The 17,768-nt window shown below is 36.6% G+C and overlaps 1 protein-coding gene across 3 annotated transcripts in view; it reads right to left on the bottom strand.

Moving 5' to 3' along the window:
• Positions 1 to 17,552, bottom strand: part of LOC110835460 (uncharacterized) — a 127,726-nt gene extending 110,174 nt beyond the window's left edge. For all 3 annotated transcript variants that reach the window (XM_087355532.1, XM_087355533.1, XM_087355534.1), the window contains exon 1: positions 17,222 to 17,552. In XM_087355532.1, coding sequence (XP_087211658.1) covers positions 17,222 to 17,312 — 91 coding nt within the window. In that variant the 5' untranslated portion in view covers positions 17,313 to 17,552. The remainder of the gene's footprint in view (positions 1 to 17,221) is intronic.
• Positions 17,553 to 17,768: the final 216 nt, after the last annotated feature.

Raw genomic sequence — 17,768 nt, 5'->3', positions numbered from 1 at the left:
AATATTTAACAAAATTGTGCTAAGTACATAATCTCCGGGTTAGCTCAGTCAGTATAGTGACTAGCTACGGGCTGGACGACCGGGGTTCGATCCCCGACGGGGGCAGAGGATTTTTCCTCTAACCTCTGCGTCCAGACCGGCTCTGGGGCCCACCCAGCCTCCTCTACAATGAGTACCGGGGTCCTTTCCCGGGGGTAAAGCCGGCCGGGGCGTGATGCTGACCACTCACTCCATCTAGTGCCGAGGTCAAGGAAGAGAGGAGCTATACCTCCACTCACCCCAAACGCCTACATGGCGTATAGTGGGACAAACTTTACTTTTTATATAATCTCAATAGTGCAAAATGAAAAATGACTGGATGTATCTAGATAGTAATTTTCGAAGAATGTGATCAAAAAGGGTAATGCCATTCTTAAGTTTCCACCTCCTCTTGATTTGAATGGACTGAATAAATCCAGCAGTGGCCTCTCGGACTGCTGGTCTCCACCATAAATTCGAACCGGAGACCTCCAGGATACAAAGTAATCATGCTAAAATATACACCGCAATGTTCCTTAAAACTGATGGAACAAAGTATATAATACCTGGTGCATCCTTTGCACTTAATGAATTGCTGTTTCAGTAACACGACCGTAAGCCGGCAACGCTATGCTTACATTCGGGAGTTACCCGCTTCGAATTCCGATCGACTGATACAAGTGTTCCGTAGTTTCCCCTCAGTCTGACCATGCGAATTCCGATAAATATCATAAAATAAGCAACGAAATATTTATGCACTTATTTATTATCATAATCCCATCTCATACGAAGCTACATAAAGTCTTTAATTAACCTGATATAGAAATTAAACCTCAGAATTTGTCAAATAAAATGAACGGACAAAATGAATCATGGGGTTACATGACGAGAACGGGCTATAATTACCATTTTATTTTATTTAGTGTTCTGTCTGACGACAGGTCCATATGAACAGGATCCTTCGATCCTTTTCTCTTCTCGGACTGGGATCTGTTCATATACGTTCTTGGCAGATGATCCAGAAGTGGTTTGCCATTGCCTTCTTCTGTGTGTGAATGGAGTAATTGTTGGGATGCCACGGAGAAACCGGGGAAGCCCCCGGAGGAAAACTCCGTGTTGCCTAGACCACGGCCTTGCCCAACACAAGTTATAAATTCGGGCACCGCCGGGAATCGAACCCGAGACCCCAGGATTACAAGCCCAGCGTTCTAACCGCTAGACCATCGTGGCGGTATAATTACCATAGTAAACGTTAATGTTTTTTGCTGAATCACATATAACCATGTATCACCTAACTTTGTTGAACAGTGAATTACAGACGGTAGCTTTTAAATGATATAATCTTGTGACAGACGAGTGTTGGAGCTTGTTGGACAAGCTGGGAGACATAAAATGTTTCTTTCTTTTTTGACTCACTGCACAGTACTTCAAGACACGCTTACAGAGAGGTGCAATAAAACACTGTGATTGCACGGCATCCGTCAGCGTTATCTTTTTTAGTATGCAGAAATAAAACATTTGAAATGGTGAACAGCTGCTGTTTCCGAGAGAGTTCTCTTATTTCTGTCTTACTAGAAATGTTCACGTTTATGTAGTACTTGAACAAAAAATTTAATTTACATCTTGGGCTTGCTGGTGGACCGAATTCCTATAAAAATAATTTGCATTTACGACCTTGAGGTTTATAACGTATTTTCTCCATGACCAGGCTTCTTAAATAGTCCGAAGGAAAGCTATTCGGCAGTGCTGTAAAAACATGGGCCAACTATGCTCTAAGAAATGTGCGTACAGGATACGGAAATCTCTACAGAAAATTTCCTACATTACTTGGTACTTCACATTCAGTGCCAACATTAGGTCTTTGCTAGATACAACTTCGCAAACAGAGTCTGACAATCATAAGCATAGAGATGCCCTGGATTTAAGAGTCGGTAAAACGCTGTATAGTGAGGAACTTAGAATAATCACAGGAACATCACATTTTTGGTCAGTTAAGAGTTTAAAGTATTGCTGATAAGATAATTTATCTTTTATGATGAGGTCAAATACTCCTTAATGTGATTAAGGTGTGCGAACTATGAAACTTATTCGCTGAAAAGCAGTTCCAAAACCGCGGTTAGTGAACCCGTTTGAGTTTAAAAAACTGATTTTCATTGAGTTACTTGGATAAAATGCTTAATGGCGGATATTTATGTGCTAATATTACTTGATTACAAATTCATAAAGATGTATTTATATAGATGGTGCTGTATTCTATTTATCTGAGAAATGTTGTCTGAAGTAACAGGAACATTTTTATTTGAAATAATTAATAGGTTTTAAAACCAAACATGAAAAGTGAACAAGCCCGGATTGATTCCGAATGGAGACGAGTGATACGTAAATTACTTTGTAGAACAGGATTATGGTGACGTTTTGAAAGTACCGACATAAAAACATTGTAAAATTTAATGCCCACACATAACTCACTACTTCCAACACAATTACCAATAAATCGCCAGCGATGTTTTTATTAAGAAATCCATTTTGTGCCTACGTCTTTCCATTAGCATCCGATTGGTTCGTAGGGCTACGTGTGTCGGTATAAGGCCTTCCATCTCTATTACATGTATGCATTCCGTATTTGTAGCTTTACAATTAGAATTTCCTATGTCAGATGTGGAAAAAACTGAGGACCGCGGGCCAGAAGTGACCCATAAAACGGAAAATATTCATACATTATTAGTTAACACATGTTAAATTTTACTTTGTCGTGTGAAGTACAGAATAATAGTTGGAATCAACATGAAAAAATATACTATTAAAAACAGAATTATAGATGCTGGGGAAAAAACTGGAAGTTTTGGGCTCTTTTGTACAGGTAGAAATGTCCGCTTATTACGTCTAGAACCGGGCGTGAAAAAAAAACCGAGCAAAGTACCTTAATAAGACAATAGAATATCGCTAACAAATTAATTATAACTAATACTATGTCTGTCTTCTTATATACGACAATCCATACAGTACTTTGTGTTAATAACAAACAGCTATTTAGAATTTTTTAGGCTACGCGTATTTATCGTTAGCCTCCCGGCCGGAGTCACTTTGAAACACCCCATCTTGTCAGCACGTAATATACTTGGTCATCCCTGTGTAATGAGCTCATCTCGAGGGTCGTCATGAACCATCCTGTTTATTTGATAGGTTTGTGCTAGAGTGCGTTCTTCCTGCGAAGCAACGCAGCGTACTGCTCAGCGGATCAGAAAGAGGATGTGCTGCCTCTGAGCATAATAGTAGGTGTTGGCTGGGGGGGGGGGGATCACCTGGTGGAGGCAAACATGTGCGCCGACGTTGATATCCAGTAAGATTATAGAATGTTACAAAGTGACGTAGCGGAAGATTATGTGGTTTCAGACATTCGAAGCGACTGAGAATTTCTTATTCGCAGACTGTCCATCACACTGAATTTACGTATAGCGAATACTACCACCATTACTGCTACTACCACTAACACCACTGATTTTTATTATTATTATTATTGTTCACGGAGCTCTTCCGACTGCACATATACACCTAGTCCTTCCTACAGTCATCACATTTTTTGGTTTACACCGGATTATTATTTTTAAAAAAGGGAACAAAATTCCCAATTTTCAAAACTATATTATCTGCAGTTATGACGTCATTCCTCTATGTAAAATTTAGCAAGGCCCTGTGTCACAAATTCTCTTCTTATAAATACAACATTTTTTTCAACTGAATCGATAACAGAACCTGCCTTTAAACAACTTCGCTTTTCCTTACTTTCTTGTGGAAAATTGGACACTGAAAATCGAATACCAACATTCATATTCATATTATCAACGTGAGTGCTTTCATATTCATATGCATATTAATATTAGTGCGAAAACTGTACAGCCAAGCAATGACATGCATCAGTCATATTTCAATACAATTTTCCTAGCAACTGTTTCTTTTTTAAATCACATGAATATTCATCATCATATATACATACTCAACTCTGCTTATTACCTTCACTACGATACGTAAGCCTATACATACAAGTATTTATCTTCTGTGGAGTCTAATGGAATGTAGGCCCACGTGACATCGGGACATGCACCAAATGCATAAATTTAATGTAAAATTTTACTGATATCTGCTAATGGGTGTAGGTTAAACCTTATTGGGATTAAGAGAACGCTTCTAAAACAACACACAAATTCAGGAGATCCACAGAACCTTCTCTTGTGTAAATAAATATTTTCGATAATCACTTACTTAAAAGTCATGTATTAAACTTCATCGTTCATTTTACAGTCTGAGTCATTCTGTGGGATTAAAAATATCTCAAAATTCCACTAACTGGGAATATAACTGTTTTGGCACAGAAACAAAACATTGACATTTGTGAAATAATTCGTATCGAGAGGCTGGCACAACTGCTCCGTATTCGAGAGGATTCTGCTTAAAATCTCGGCCTGTCGACAAGTTTCTTGATTGGGGTTTTTCGTAGTTTTCCATAGTCCATCCAGAATAACGCCAGGACGGTACGTTCAATTAGGCCTGGACCACTTCCTTCCATATTCTTTCCAATTAATTATTCATGAACCATCTTATTATCCAATGCTAAGCCTACATTGCATGAGATACTGACAGCTTCGTTCAAGAGATCACAAATTAAACAACTAGAAGAGAAACAGCTGATTTCATCTAATTTTTCTTTGCAAATTACAGGATTTTCGTGTATGGTGAATACCAGAAACCGATAGGAAATAGAAACGATATATTTTATGATTACGTCATATCACTGAATAATTACACTGTCATAAAGGACACAAAATTAGAACCAAAATCACGAAAAAAAATTTAATTTGTTATATGAATATTTATCACGTACAACTGATCGAATTGCCATCAGTTGCCTCAAAGCTAAGAGGGAATGAACGGAAATTTAGTCCATAGATCTAACATCTGTCTAATACAATATGTTTACATTCTAAAACATAACTTTCTTTACTATATTCTAACATACGTATTTACTCTGTCCCTCACATGTGGTTGAAACCTAATACCCCTTTTATTACGATACTTCCCTGAACGTATATTCAACGGTGGACTAATGTATTTTTTAAAACACTTTAGTCTGTCACTACCATTATGGTGGCTTAAAACTCCACGGAACAGAGTCCTTGAGAAGAAATTCCCCACCTCATACGGAACCAGATCATTACAGTGTTCACGAGGGTGAGCTACTCGCCAATATCTTGATAAGATGTAATCAGCAAAGCAGCTCATTAAAGCGACACACGTGACCACTAACAATGAACCTGTGCGTTCACGGTTCGTTGTTACCTTCAAGAGTGCAGCAATACTCGTGCCCAACGACTTAGCTCTTCCTGCGAGGAGTGTTTTGATCGCAGGAAAAACCAAATGGGTCTTAATAATAATGGATTGAGCATCGATTAGCTTGTCTTGAAAATCGGGGCAGTTCAGCCCTCCATACAAGAGTGACCAACCATGGGCTGGACTGCCAAATTTCTATTACCGGATTCTTTTTCTTCCGGGCCAAATCAGTCTCCCATACAGTGGACGAAGGAGGTTCTTTTCTCATGAGCAAACCGGCCGGAGCGTAAAGCTCAGTCTCTATCTAGTGCCGAGGTTAAGGATGTCTACAGAATTGCATCCACTAATGGCATTGTGCTTAAATGCAGACAGAGGAACCTTTAAAAAATTAATAGAACTAGTTACCAATTCTTATGGCCTGCGCTTCAATCATGCTGATATTGTGATTCTACCTACCTTATCTGCCTTGCGGACGGTTTCATATTAAAGCTATTAATATTAATGAGAAATTTCGTAGGATAAGACATTTTCGTGTACTAAAGTTTGATGTATTGGACCAACATTCAGTTTAGAATATTAAACGTGTTAAAAGACTTTCAGTGGAAGTGAAACGTAACAGTTGTTAACGAAATCCGTTCATTAGATCCAGTTTCAGAGATAAAAGAAAGGGAAAGCCGGCCATAAGCATCTATTATTTCACGATCTTCTTACAAACAATGTGTCGAAAAACACACGCCTCCACTTTAGATTACAGTTGACCATGCATGTGTAACAGTTTCATCCTACTTCTGAAATATAAGCTGGTTCGGCTGTCATTGAAACTGTGTCTCTTCCTACAGACTTGTCAACTTGTCTCCCTAGTAATTATAACTTACAAAAGCTGCTTTGGAACAATACATAAAGTTCTGTTTTGCCGCGTTTAGTGCTGTTCGCACACTTTCCTTCTCTTAATGGGATTCTGACTCCTGCGTACTTGAAACATGAAACAAAATCTGGTGTCTATAGCAAAGCAGGCCAGATCAATCGTTCCACTTCTGGTTCTCGAAAGGAAGGAAACCAAGTGAAGATAAAAGACGAGAATAAATGAAAGGGAGACGAACAAAGGTGACAGAGACGCAGGTGATGGTATTTAAGTAGTAAGGCAACGTGGACTTACTGATAGACCCCAACTTTTCGGAGAAATATAACGTCTTCTTATTCAGTGGTAACTTATTATTTAAAAAGATCTTATGTACTACATCACGCCATCATTGTAACAAAGATAATATCATTTTACCTGTAGGTCTGTTTGAAATTTAGATCATTAAAATTTGAATGACTTTGGACTATCTAAAAATGTTCTGAACAATAAATTGTTCAACCCCTTCCACGCGAAACTTTTATAGGTAAAAGTAAATTAATTATAAGGTTACGTTCTTGTATTTCCATGTAACTCCCACCTCTAGTCTTTAAAACCAACAGCCATTTCTTTACGAAATTTATTACACAATTTTACAAGAACACACAGTGCGCCTGATACACGCTTAAAGCTGGCTACAGAAAGGAGGGGTTAAGTTTAGTTAACAGCAGCTTTCTTGTTCCCATATCCCATTTATTGCGTCTGAAATTCAAAGATCTGGGATGTTTTATACATGTGGTTATAAGATTAGAAGACAAGATTTACTTTCTAATAAGCACAAACGCAAAGAGAATTTTTCCAACTCTCTACATTTGCTGTTGCAAGCGAAAACAAACGACTGGTCACAAAGTTACAAGGTTAGCGTAGTTTGTAATTCGATAACGGTACATTATTTTTCTTTCAATGTCATTCATTGCTTCCGAGAGCTTCACGTTTCGCGGGTTCTTTTATACGGGTTCGTATTTCATGCTGCATTTTATTCGTGCAGTGTAATATAATATTTCCAGTTTCTTGTATTAACGCGAAGCGTGAATTCTACTTCGAGGGCACAGCACAACTTTGAACAACATAAGGCTTAATCTTAGAGACATAAGTGGGACTTTCATCGAACTGATACACGATCGAGGACAATGGCAGACCTTTGTATCAGCGATGCTGAATTATCGGGGTTTATTTCGAAACAGATTAATTAAATTTTATCTACACAGATATTCTATATTTTAAGTAAAATATTAACTAGGTAATAATAACAATACGACATAAATGCTTGCTATACCCACAGAATACGCGGTGGTCTAGCGGTTAGAACGCTAGCTGGCCTTGTAATCCTGGGGTTTCGAGTTCGATTCCCGGCGGTGCCCGAATTTATAACTTGTGTTAGGTAAGGCCGTGGTCTAGGCAACACGGAGTTTTCCTCCGGGGGTTTCCCCGATTTCTCCGTGGCATCCTAACAATTACTCCATTCACACACAGAAGAAGGCAATGGCAAACCACTTCTGGTATATGAACAGGTCCCAGTCCGAGAAAAGGATGGAAGGATCCTGTTCATATGGACCTGTCGTCAGACAGAATACTAAATAAATAAAATAAATACCTACAGCCGTCAAGCTGCTTTTCTAACTAGAGTTTCAAAACCTATAAAATGAAAGATGTTTTATGTCTGCTTAGGAAGAAGTATGCTTTAATATTTAAGTGTAAGAATGTTTGACATTTGAGATTGTCAAAAGTGTGAAGGTGACTATGGTGGTGGTGTAGGTTTCGACACCGTGTGGGTTTGTATGTGGGCACTTTGATTCTGAATATGGAGGCAGTATGTTCCTCCGAAACGATTCTGTCTACAAGTATACACGTCATTTCAATTACAAAATGGAAGGAGCTGCAGTACGTTAGTGTTAGACAAAAAAGGATAAAGTTGTTTCGAAATATGCTACAGTTTTCATATTCATATTGATTTATAATGGTGAAAATCTTTATAAAATATCCCACGCTCTTGTTAAAATGTTCTGTCTTTTGTATAAAACAAAAAAGTTTAATTGTTATAAATTGATTCTTCGAGAAGTTTTGTAAATTGTTTTCATACACAAAGCTTTCTTCGTCTTCTGGGTTTCCCCTTCCCGGTGTAGTTTTGCAATTTCAAGCAAGAACAGGTAACAATAACAGCAGTAATAACAAAGAAGAATCTGATAATGTAAAAAATATCAGTTACGTCTTTCAAATATTCGAATATCGCTGCATGTCTTGGTATTGAAACTATTTTATCGAGTAACTCATTCTTTCTACTACATTTCTCTTCCTGCGTCTAGACTTTTATTTCAGGGGATACAATGAAAAACGTTTGATCTATATTTGAAAACTCTGATTCCATTTTTGTCGAAACATGTAAACTCGAGTCATGTACTCGTTAATTGAAAACTGAACCAGCTCTAACACCAAAATTGCTGTCAGATAAAATAACAGCACTTTGGCAGAATTAATTATAATCTGTGAAGGTTAAGATAAAATCTGAAGAGAGGCAGAATGTAAAGTAAATAAACGTGAAGTAGGGAAATGTTTCAGGTTTTATTTGTCTTCCGTGCTTCTTCGAACAAAAATAAGGTTAGGAATTTGAATGGACAACTTCACCACATATATTACATTGTATTCTAAAGTTCTATAAGTTACCTGTCACTGAAGTCGTAATTGTTACATGAAGCTCTGTAATCTATAAATGTTCTTTTCGATAATATTGCTGAACATAAAAAATAGTAGACTAGCAAGGGAAATGTTGTTTAATTCATGATTACCGTATTGCGATAATAATGAAATAGCCGCTTTAATCAAAGTATTGAAAACTAGTATGATAACAGAAGATGGAATTTGTGACGTGTAATTATTTATCTATGCTAATTTTATTAAAATGTTAGAAGGTATTTATTTACCTTTGCTATAAATATAGAGAAGTCATTCTAGTTATTAAAATTCAAGTTTATATCATTTTCGAACGTAGATTAACTGTACGCTGTAGGCTATAGACGAGAAACATGGCGATACATCCGCGTCTGTCCGGGATAATTGTCTATTGAAACTGCAATTGTAACTGCGCTGTCACAGTGGATGTTTCTCTGTACCAAATAAGGTAATGTAGAATAACAGGCACATAAGGACGTTGCATGCGTTATCGTCTGTTCTAGAGGGAGAATTTGCAATCTTATTTGAACGAAGCGCTGTAGTAAACCCAGACGTGTTATTTTAATGCATTTGAAAAGAGACCATATCCTGTTGAATATTCATAAGTCATGACGGCTGGTGTGTTACGGAAATAAACCGCAATAGAAAAATTAGACCTGTGATTTATGGATCGTCTGAAATCTGCCTAGCAGCAGCTCACTACCTAAGTCTGCCAGCAAAACTTCGTTGCGGTAAAGCTGTTTAAATAATTTTTCGGATGATGGACAATACGTTTAATCTAGATTCGCAGAAATAATATTCCTTTTAGCCTATTGAAACCTAAGCTCTTGTGCATACTATATTAGATTATAGTCCGTACGTCAAAGAAAACACAACAATTCTTAATTACAAATCTCTAGTAATTAATGCTTGAAGGTAACAATCGCTGTTTATTCTGAGAATCGCACGAAATACATAAATACACTCCGTGGGAAAAGTTCAGAGTTATTGAATGTTACATGCGGTGGGATATGTAACTGGCACTGGACTTCAAGGGGTTAAGCTGTGATGTTAATAATACGCTAGGTGTTAGTCCTTTTTTTATTATACTCGTATGACAAATGATAAGCCTACAAGTTACGTTGATAGTCGAAGAGAACACAGCTCTCACTATGACTAATCTGCAAAGATTTACTGATCACGAATGTGGATAAAATTAGAGCTGCAGTACTGAATGCCTCTTCAAAAGTGCTAACAGGTCAGTTGCTGTTTATTTTTTTTATACATCGGAGTTCAGTGTAACCCTGAACATACTGCCACGGAAGTAAATTACGTTATCATTTCTGAAACATCGAACTTCGGAAATAACGCAGCAACAGACAACAAGAACTTTAAACTTAGTTTCCTCTTTTTCTTTTTGTTCCAGCAGAACAAAATTGAATGTAAAAGTGATTACAAACTATCGTTCGGGCCTTTAGGTAAGAGGTCTGTGGAGATCTGCCAGGGATGGAAGGATGCGGTCCTGAATCTTTCATTCCATGCCTAGAATACTATCGCACTGCGGACAACAGGGTACAATCAAGTTCAAAATTTTGGCTATACCACAGATAACTGTTAGGAAGTTCCTGGAATCGAATTTGCCTGAGTTCCTACAAACCAAATTTTGAAACCCATAAAACAATTGCACGACCCCGCCCTCTCTCATTCTCTTACTCATATTGTTTTATTTCGCCGCGTTAAAACGCGTATAATTCACAGGACGCAATTAAATAAAGAATGAAATAAAATGGTAATTCATGACTTTGAAAAGACGCTTGTTAAAGTTCAGATATCGTTTCTTAAAAGTTTGGTCACATGACTTCCGACGTATTCCTGTTAACAGTTCTAGGCGTTATAATGTCAACTACCCCCACTACGTCAGGGTGAATGATGAATCAATAAGGAAAACGGGAAGCGGATAGAGGTTGTGACCTGACCTGACGTAATATGCCGTCGCCGTAGAAAATGTAAATAACAAGTTTTCATTTTATTGGTTTTGACACTCCAGTTAAAAAAACGTAGCTTCACAACTGTGTCGTATTATATTATTACTTAAACTTTAGAATGTCTGTATAGATAAAAATGAAATGAACTGTTTCGAAATAAAACACATTTCATCGATATATTATTGCCTCATTTCGTAGGATGAAATTGAGCATGAGTAATGATATGTTCAGATTACTCGTCAAATATTAAAGAAATTCTTCTTCTTCTTCTTCTTAAGCTCTACAGTCCACTATGAACTTCGGCTTCCTGATTAAAGAAATTACGTCTCTGTAAATTCTTCCCCACAAATGGGATCATGAATACTATTCTTGGTCCGGTGAAGTTGCTTGTTTTGGTATAATTTTACATGTCCCGTGGTTCGTTATTTGGCAGAGATTAATTTAAGCTTAATAAAACGGGAGTGTGGTGCTGGTGGTGGTGATGATGATGATAATGATGATGATGAAAGGTGAACCGAAAGTAATGCAGCATAATATGTATATGGCCTATTTTAAAGTAATATTTTACAATTCTCCTGAAAGCACTACGTAAAGTCATGAAAATTTAAAACTACACGGTGTCTCGTCCAAGGCTAGAACCAACTAAAAATCAAAAAAAGTCAGCCATGAGAAAAAAATTACTCTATTTTTTTTTGTTATTGTTATACCTACAAATCATTCATTATTACAAAAAAATTAATTTTGTAAGAACAGACAATATCGTATCTACTGACAATAACTCTGCGTCTAACAGGGCATTTCCGATCAAGCAAAAATTTACTCTTAACGAATAAATGAGACAGCTAATATAATCTAAAATATTAAGCAAATTACTTTTTTAACACTCTTAGTATTCCGTATAGCTAATTTCCTTCATCTACCTCATCTTTTCACATTAGTTCCTGCAGTTCATCTCATGTGAATGTAATTAGCCATAAGTATAAGCGTTTCCATCAAGTGAAAACTTACATTCTATTGTAATCTGCGTATGAAATGACACTGAGGGGAACGACAGCCCCACTTCCAGTTAACAAGCAATTAACCTGAGAACGATATCAAAACGATGTTAGATTAATTTCATTACAATTACACGTTTATGGCACACAAATTGGATTGTAAAGATATACCGAAATTATTTAGTAGTCATCTCTTAGCAAGAAATTAATACAGCTTTAAAGTGGATTATAGAACTCTGTGCAGTGTATAGACCACCTTGTTAGCCTATTTTACAAACATATTCATTCACGCAGAGACTGGTTATATCAGGGAGGATAATCGGAGAAAGGCAAAACACATACAAAATCTTAGTCGGAATATCTGAAGGGCACAACAGAAGTGGGACCTAGATGTAGAGAGGAGATGAAATGGTAACGGGTTCTAATTATTCGCCTGCCTCAGAATTGGGTCCAATAACGGTAATAAAATGTATTTGTTTACGTAATGGAATCGTGAAACACAAAATCGTATTATTGGGTTCATGTGTTCGAATCACGCTGCGATCATGAGAACACAAAACCCTCGCAATTCAATTCTTCAAAACACAGAACTGGCACTCTGAAAACTACAGGTAAGATAGTGAAATTGCAAAAGGTTTGATAAAGCAAACAATACATACGGGAATAATAGAGACGACCGAACAGTTATAATTTTATCCTACAATAAAATGGTGTTACAAAAATTTCCAGTAATTTATTTCACAGGTCGAAAAAACCTTGAACGAATTCTCGAACTGGTGTTGTTTACTGAGAATCTTAACAATGATATATTACGTCAGTAACTACACGGACATAAATAACGCTACAGAAAAGAGCCTTAATTTATCAACGTTTGCTGAAATACCTCAGCTTTTTAAAGCCCTCAATGTACTACACGTATTTCATTTAATAAAAAACTGTTACAATAGAGGGACCGCGTACAGTAGCTGTAGACTACGGTCAAGCATCGCAGAAGCTATTATTCAATCACAGTGGTGAGGAGTGTAGGGTCTGGCTGGAATGACAGGGGCGCCTGGCCCCTGGGGGCTGAGGATCGTGCTAATGTGCAGATAGCAAGTGGAGGACAAGAGTAATGGAAGGCGAGGCTAGAGACAGGGGAGAAAGAGGCGAAGAGGTACGTTCAAGACACTTCACTTCAGATTTCCAAAACAACGTCTGTAGACCTAGGACTGCTTCGTAAATCGATTCAAATTAAGGAAGTTTTCCATCTTATGATGTTTCACATTAGAAAATGCAATTTGGCAAGTCGTTTTCATTATCCCCTTCAAAGATAGAAACAAGTTTATATTTACGACTTCCTCCAATTCATATTTCACTTTCTTTGCCAACGGAGGAAATTGGGTAGATCCTGGTAGAATCGTACTCTTTATAAGCGAGGAGAGAAATATAACGCTAAAGGAATAACAATATATAAAATACTTAGTCAGTTTATCTTACTCTTATTTACTACTTAAAAACCGATTTCAACACGAATAAGTCAACCTCCGTTATAAATAACATAGATTAGTGAAATAATCCTCGTTTACACTAAGAATCATATAAAGCAGTGTTATTGATTGTTAAGGCAATTGGTGGGTATAGTTATCACTCGGCGTTAAAGGGTTGACGAGTATTAACATACATACATTTTCCAGCTTTACAGAACTTTAATTTGAAAACTGATATTAAAATTCAAATGTCAACGTTTAGTAATGGCTCGTAATTTTTGTTTTTTTGTTGTTGCTACTGTTGTTGATGTTAATGTTGCAACCAGGCTTATTGAGTCAAACTGAATACTTGGTCATTTAAAACAAGACTATTTTAATGCAAAATGCACAAATTAAGTGGCGAGCTTAATATATCACTTCATTTGCTTAAATAGAGAAACAATGGGTATGATATGAATGCAGCACTGTATGTAAATTAAATTACAAACCAGCCAACAAAGACATTCAATTTTTGTGTTTAGGTGCGCACTGCTACTTTCAACTTCAGTGAAACAAATTTTAAATTGCTAATAGAGCTAATATTGTGACTCCCACAGGACGTAAACCATAATTAATAGTAACCCCACGATAATTTAGTCTTATGCATATATTTTCCCCAAGTCGATTACGAAATCCTCCTCTACCAGAGCGCATGATCAGACACTGATCGATATCAACATAAAAGGACGGCATAACAGTGTGATGTTTTGTCTGGGATGACAGAGAAAAGAGAACGGAAGATAGCAACTAACAACGGTTACATCTTTACAAGACGAAGAAAAAGTCAGAGCGGAAGGGGAAACAAAGCACAATATCACCGCCACACGCCACCATCAATACCACACCACATGGTTTTTAAAAGCTGTCGTGGTAGCTTGTGATACCAACAGTTAAGCCGGTTTATGCAGGAAACGGAAATACTGAGCACTGCACCCATATGTCCTCACCTATTTTTCCCTCTGTCCGGATGTAGTGTGGCAGATGGACCCCCAAGCATTTTACCAGTCAAGTATTTTCTGTTGCCACAGAAAAAATTGTTCCGCGTGGGTTGATCTTTCTCGGTCTACTGGCCCCAACTAGTACGCAAAAAAAAAAGTAGTTCTGCAATTTGACTGTTTCTACCGTCATTATACGTTAGAACAACAGTCGTTATATTATTTTTCATGTAAAAACTCTGAATGAACAAGTTTCTCTTTGTTTATCTTTGTTACATGCCCAATTTGTCCATATGCAGTCAAACATCTAATTTGAAATAACAACAGCTCTTTGCTTGTTTAAAGTTCACTGCATCGAAACGTGCAGTTGATATGACAGACTAAACATTGTCTAGTGCGTATCGAGTCTCATGTGGTCAGTGTGAAATTAAAGATTTTTTCTGTTCTTATTTCTCATCTTATCCAATAACATTTAAAGTAACCTCTTCAGTCGCTAGAATTATAAACGAGAGTTATCGCTTCTGAGCTTAACGACAATGTGAATGCTGTGGTAGCAACAACGTAACAGTTTTTCTCATACCTATTTCATAAAATAATTCCATTCACTTTAAAAGACGTGCTAACCTTCATGTTTCTTGTGCCAAAATCTAATTAATGATAAATCTTAACGCAAAAGAAATTTAACCGACCGAAATAGTCTGAAACATAAATGAAAGGAAACTTAATCTCTTCATCCTCTTAACGTTTGTAGCAATGAAAAGGCAATTTTATCTTTGATATTTCTATTACTACCATCTGCCGTTATGTGTAAAGTGAGTAAAACCTTTACACGAACGCCGTTTTGTTTTAATTAAAATCAGCATTCATTCACGGTCTCATAATGTTGCTACAATTCTGAATTTAACTTGTAGTAGTCAGCGATATCGGATACCAACACAATAGACTTGGCATAAATACTCCAGAAACTGGCATCCATGTGACAGTTAAATTATTCAATACAAATAATTCTAAAGTTCTCCTATGCGATATAAAAGAAACAATATAGTTGATATATGTTACGAAAGCACAGAGAGAACGTTTTACGTAACAGTTAAATAAAGGACGTACGTCGTTTCTAGCCAGTGGCATTGGTGTTATTGGAGCAGAGAGGATGGGAGAGGTTAAATCGGAGGAAATACTCATTACCTGCCTAGTTAAAAATAGTGACCGGACGTAGGTATGATGGATACAAGGAACGTCAGGAAGAAGTTGTATGGGTTCGCCAATCGAATCTCGATATTGAATATTAATTAGGCCTTTATCGAAATGTTCAGTACTAAGGTACAGAATTAATCAGAAAGTAGCAGGAGAAATGATACTACGGTCTCTAACACTAGAAGGCACACGACAAACAAAGTATTTGCTTATTAGAATTTCGGTAATGTGTGTTCTATTAACAATTTTATTTATAACAATACCTAACCGCAGTATAAGCAAATAACTAACATAATAGTCATATAAATAAAGTTGTATGCACGAATGCAATTTATGAGTCATTCCTTATCAAGGCAATGTCATCAGTAAAGGATTTAAACCGTAACTGAAGACGAGAAAACCAGTTAAAATAATTTAAAAAAATGTAACACACGGTTCGTCACTTGTCAATTCTAAATCAAATTCCACACAATACTTTAACCTTAAACTTATACGAAATGTGTAAAGCATGTAAAAGGAAAGACTATTTAAATATTTGTGCTCGTATTTATGTACTCTAGAGCACATGTCACAATAATATTAAATAGTTCTTTTTAATAAAGATTATTCGTGATTAGAAACTAGGCTTATCATATGACAATATTTCAGTTAAATGCTTAACACTGAAATATTGCATTTTATTTTATAATCCCGTAAAACGTTTCGCCAATATCATATTTATCAATGTGTAAAGAACCGAATAATTCATCTATCTGAAGTTATCCTTTTTCTCTGTTCCAGGATTGGGAAATTGGAAACGAAACTTTTTCCCCTTCATGATCGCTTGAGAGTTTTATATACCTAATTCCCACGCCGCATTCCATTTTGGACCAAATACGATTTTCGGTTATGTTCAGGAAAATTACTACATGTTTTAATAGGTTTAGTGACAGAAATCGTATTACGTTTTCAACAGATCTCGTGGACGAAAACGTATTTGTGAACAATTCGAGGTAGGTAACAAACTTAAAAATATAAACTTTTCAATTACAGAATTGAAATCTACATCTTCCTTAACATACATTAACCAATATAAAGAGCGATTATCTCTACAGGTGATAACATAATGGGTATTAAGTAATGAAAAAAAATTATATATTAAATTATGTTTCTCACTTTTATAAAGATCGTCTTTCATACATAAATATTATAAAAGATTATAAATCTAGGACCCTAAATTATATGCTCGATGTGAAAAATTATGGCTTATTGTTTCCACAAACAAATTCATTTTCTTTTTTAATAAAGTTATAATCTGACCTACAAACCAACAAATTTTCAAATCATTATTCTTATGTAAAATAAAAAAAGCACAGTAGACCTGTGCTCTTAAACGAACTCATCCTATGAATTCAATCATTCTCTAACACTAGATTAAGAACCTGCATGAGTTGCATTTATAAGCGAAGCAGATTAATCGTACTTATATGTAATGGGTAAAATTGTTATATTTGAAATTTGATAGTATGAAGTAAGTTTGAAAATAAATGTAATAACATCAGATAATGCAAGATGGAATGCAGTAAAAAATAAAATAGTTATAATGTACATATATACAGAGAAATGGAAATCTGTAGTAACATAACCTCATTCTTACATATCTGTGGCCTATATTCAGAGAAACGCTTTCATACTAAAGCCATTCAGAGCTATATTCTTATGGATTAACTTTACAACTTACCTGCCAAAATCGTTGTGATTAGCAGAACACTGACGACTGTCGTGACGCAGTAGCTGAGGCCGATACTTTGTGACATCCTGAATTTGAACATCTGAACACTTATTAAAGCAAACAATGTGTCTATATAACAATCCCCGGGCAGCAAAGTATTGTAAGTTTTATTTCAGTAGTACATAAGCACCGAAATAATGCAGTAATTTTTCAAACACACATGAAACAGAGCACGTCTCAGTACGATACACACCGCCTTCTACGCTTCCCTCTCTCACCAACCCGCCACCACACACTACTCTGGCATTATTCCCTTTCGCGACGTACGGTTGCCGCGCCACCACTGTTACTAGCGCCTCAGCCGGCCAGTCACGGAACCTCTCTCCCACTAGCCGGCATCATGTGCCTAAAATAAAGTTAGTAGGCACATGTCTCAGTATCTCCCGCTGTGATTAACACACCTTAGTCACGGCCGATACTACCACCCTTTCTCCAAGTTAACAGCTTTGATTGATGTTCTTTTTTTTTGCTGTAATGACTGTGTTTACGAAATGTT

This window comes from Zootermopsis nevadensis, unplaced genomic scaffold (genome assembly GCF_977971745.1).
Source record: "Zootermopsis nevadensis isolate Lab colony 2312 unplaced genomic scaffold, Znev_1.0 Znev_ptg000024l, whole genome shotgun sequence".
Taxonomy (NCBI): domain Eukaryota; kingdom Metazoa; phylum Arthropoda; class Insecta; order Blattodea; family Termopsidae; genus Zootermopsis; species Zootermopsis nevadensis.
This window is presented reverse-complemented; position numbering and strand designations above follow the sequence as displayed.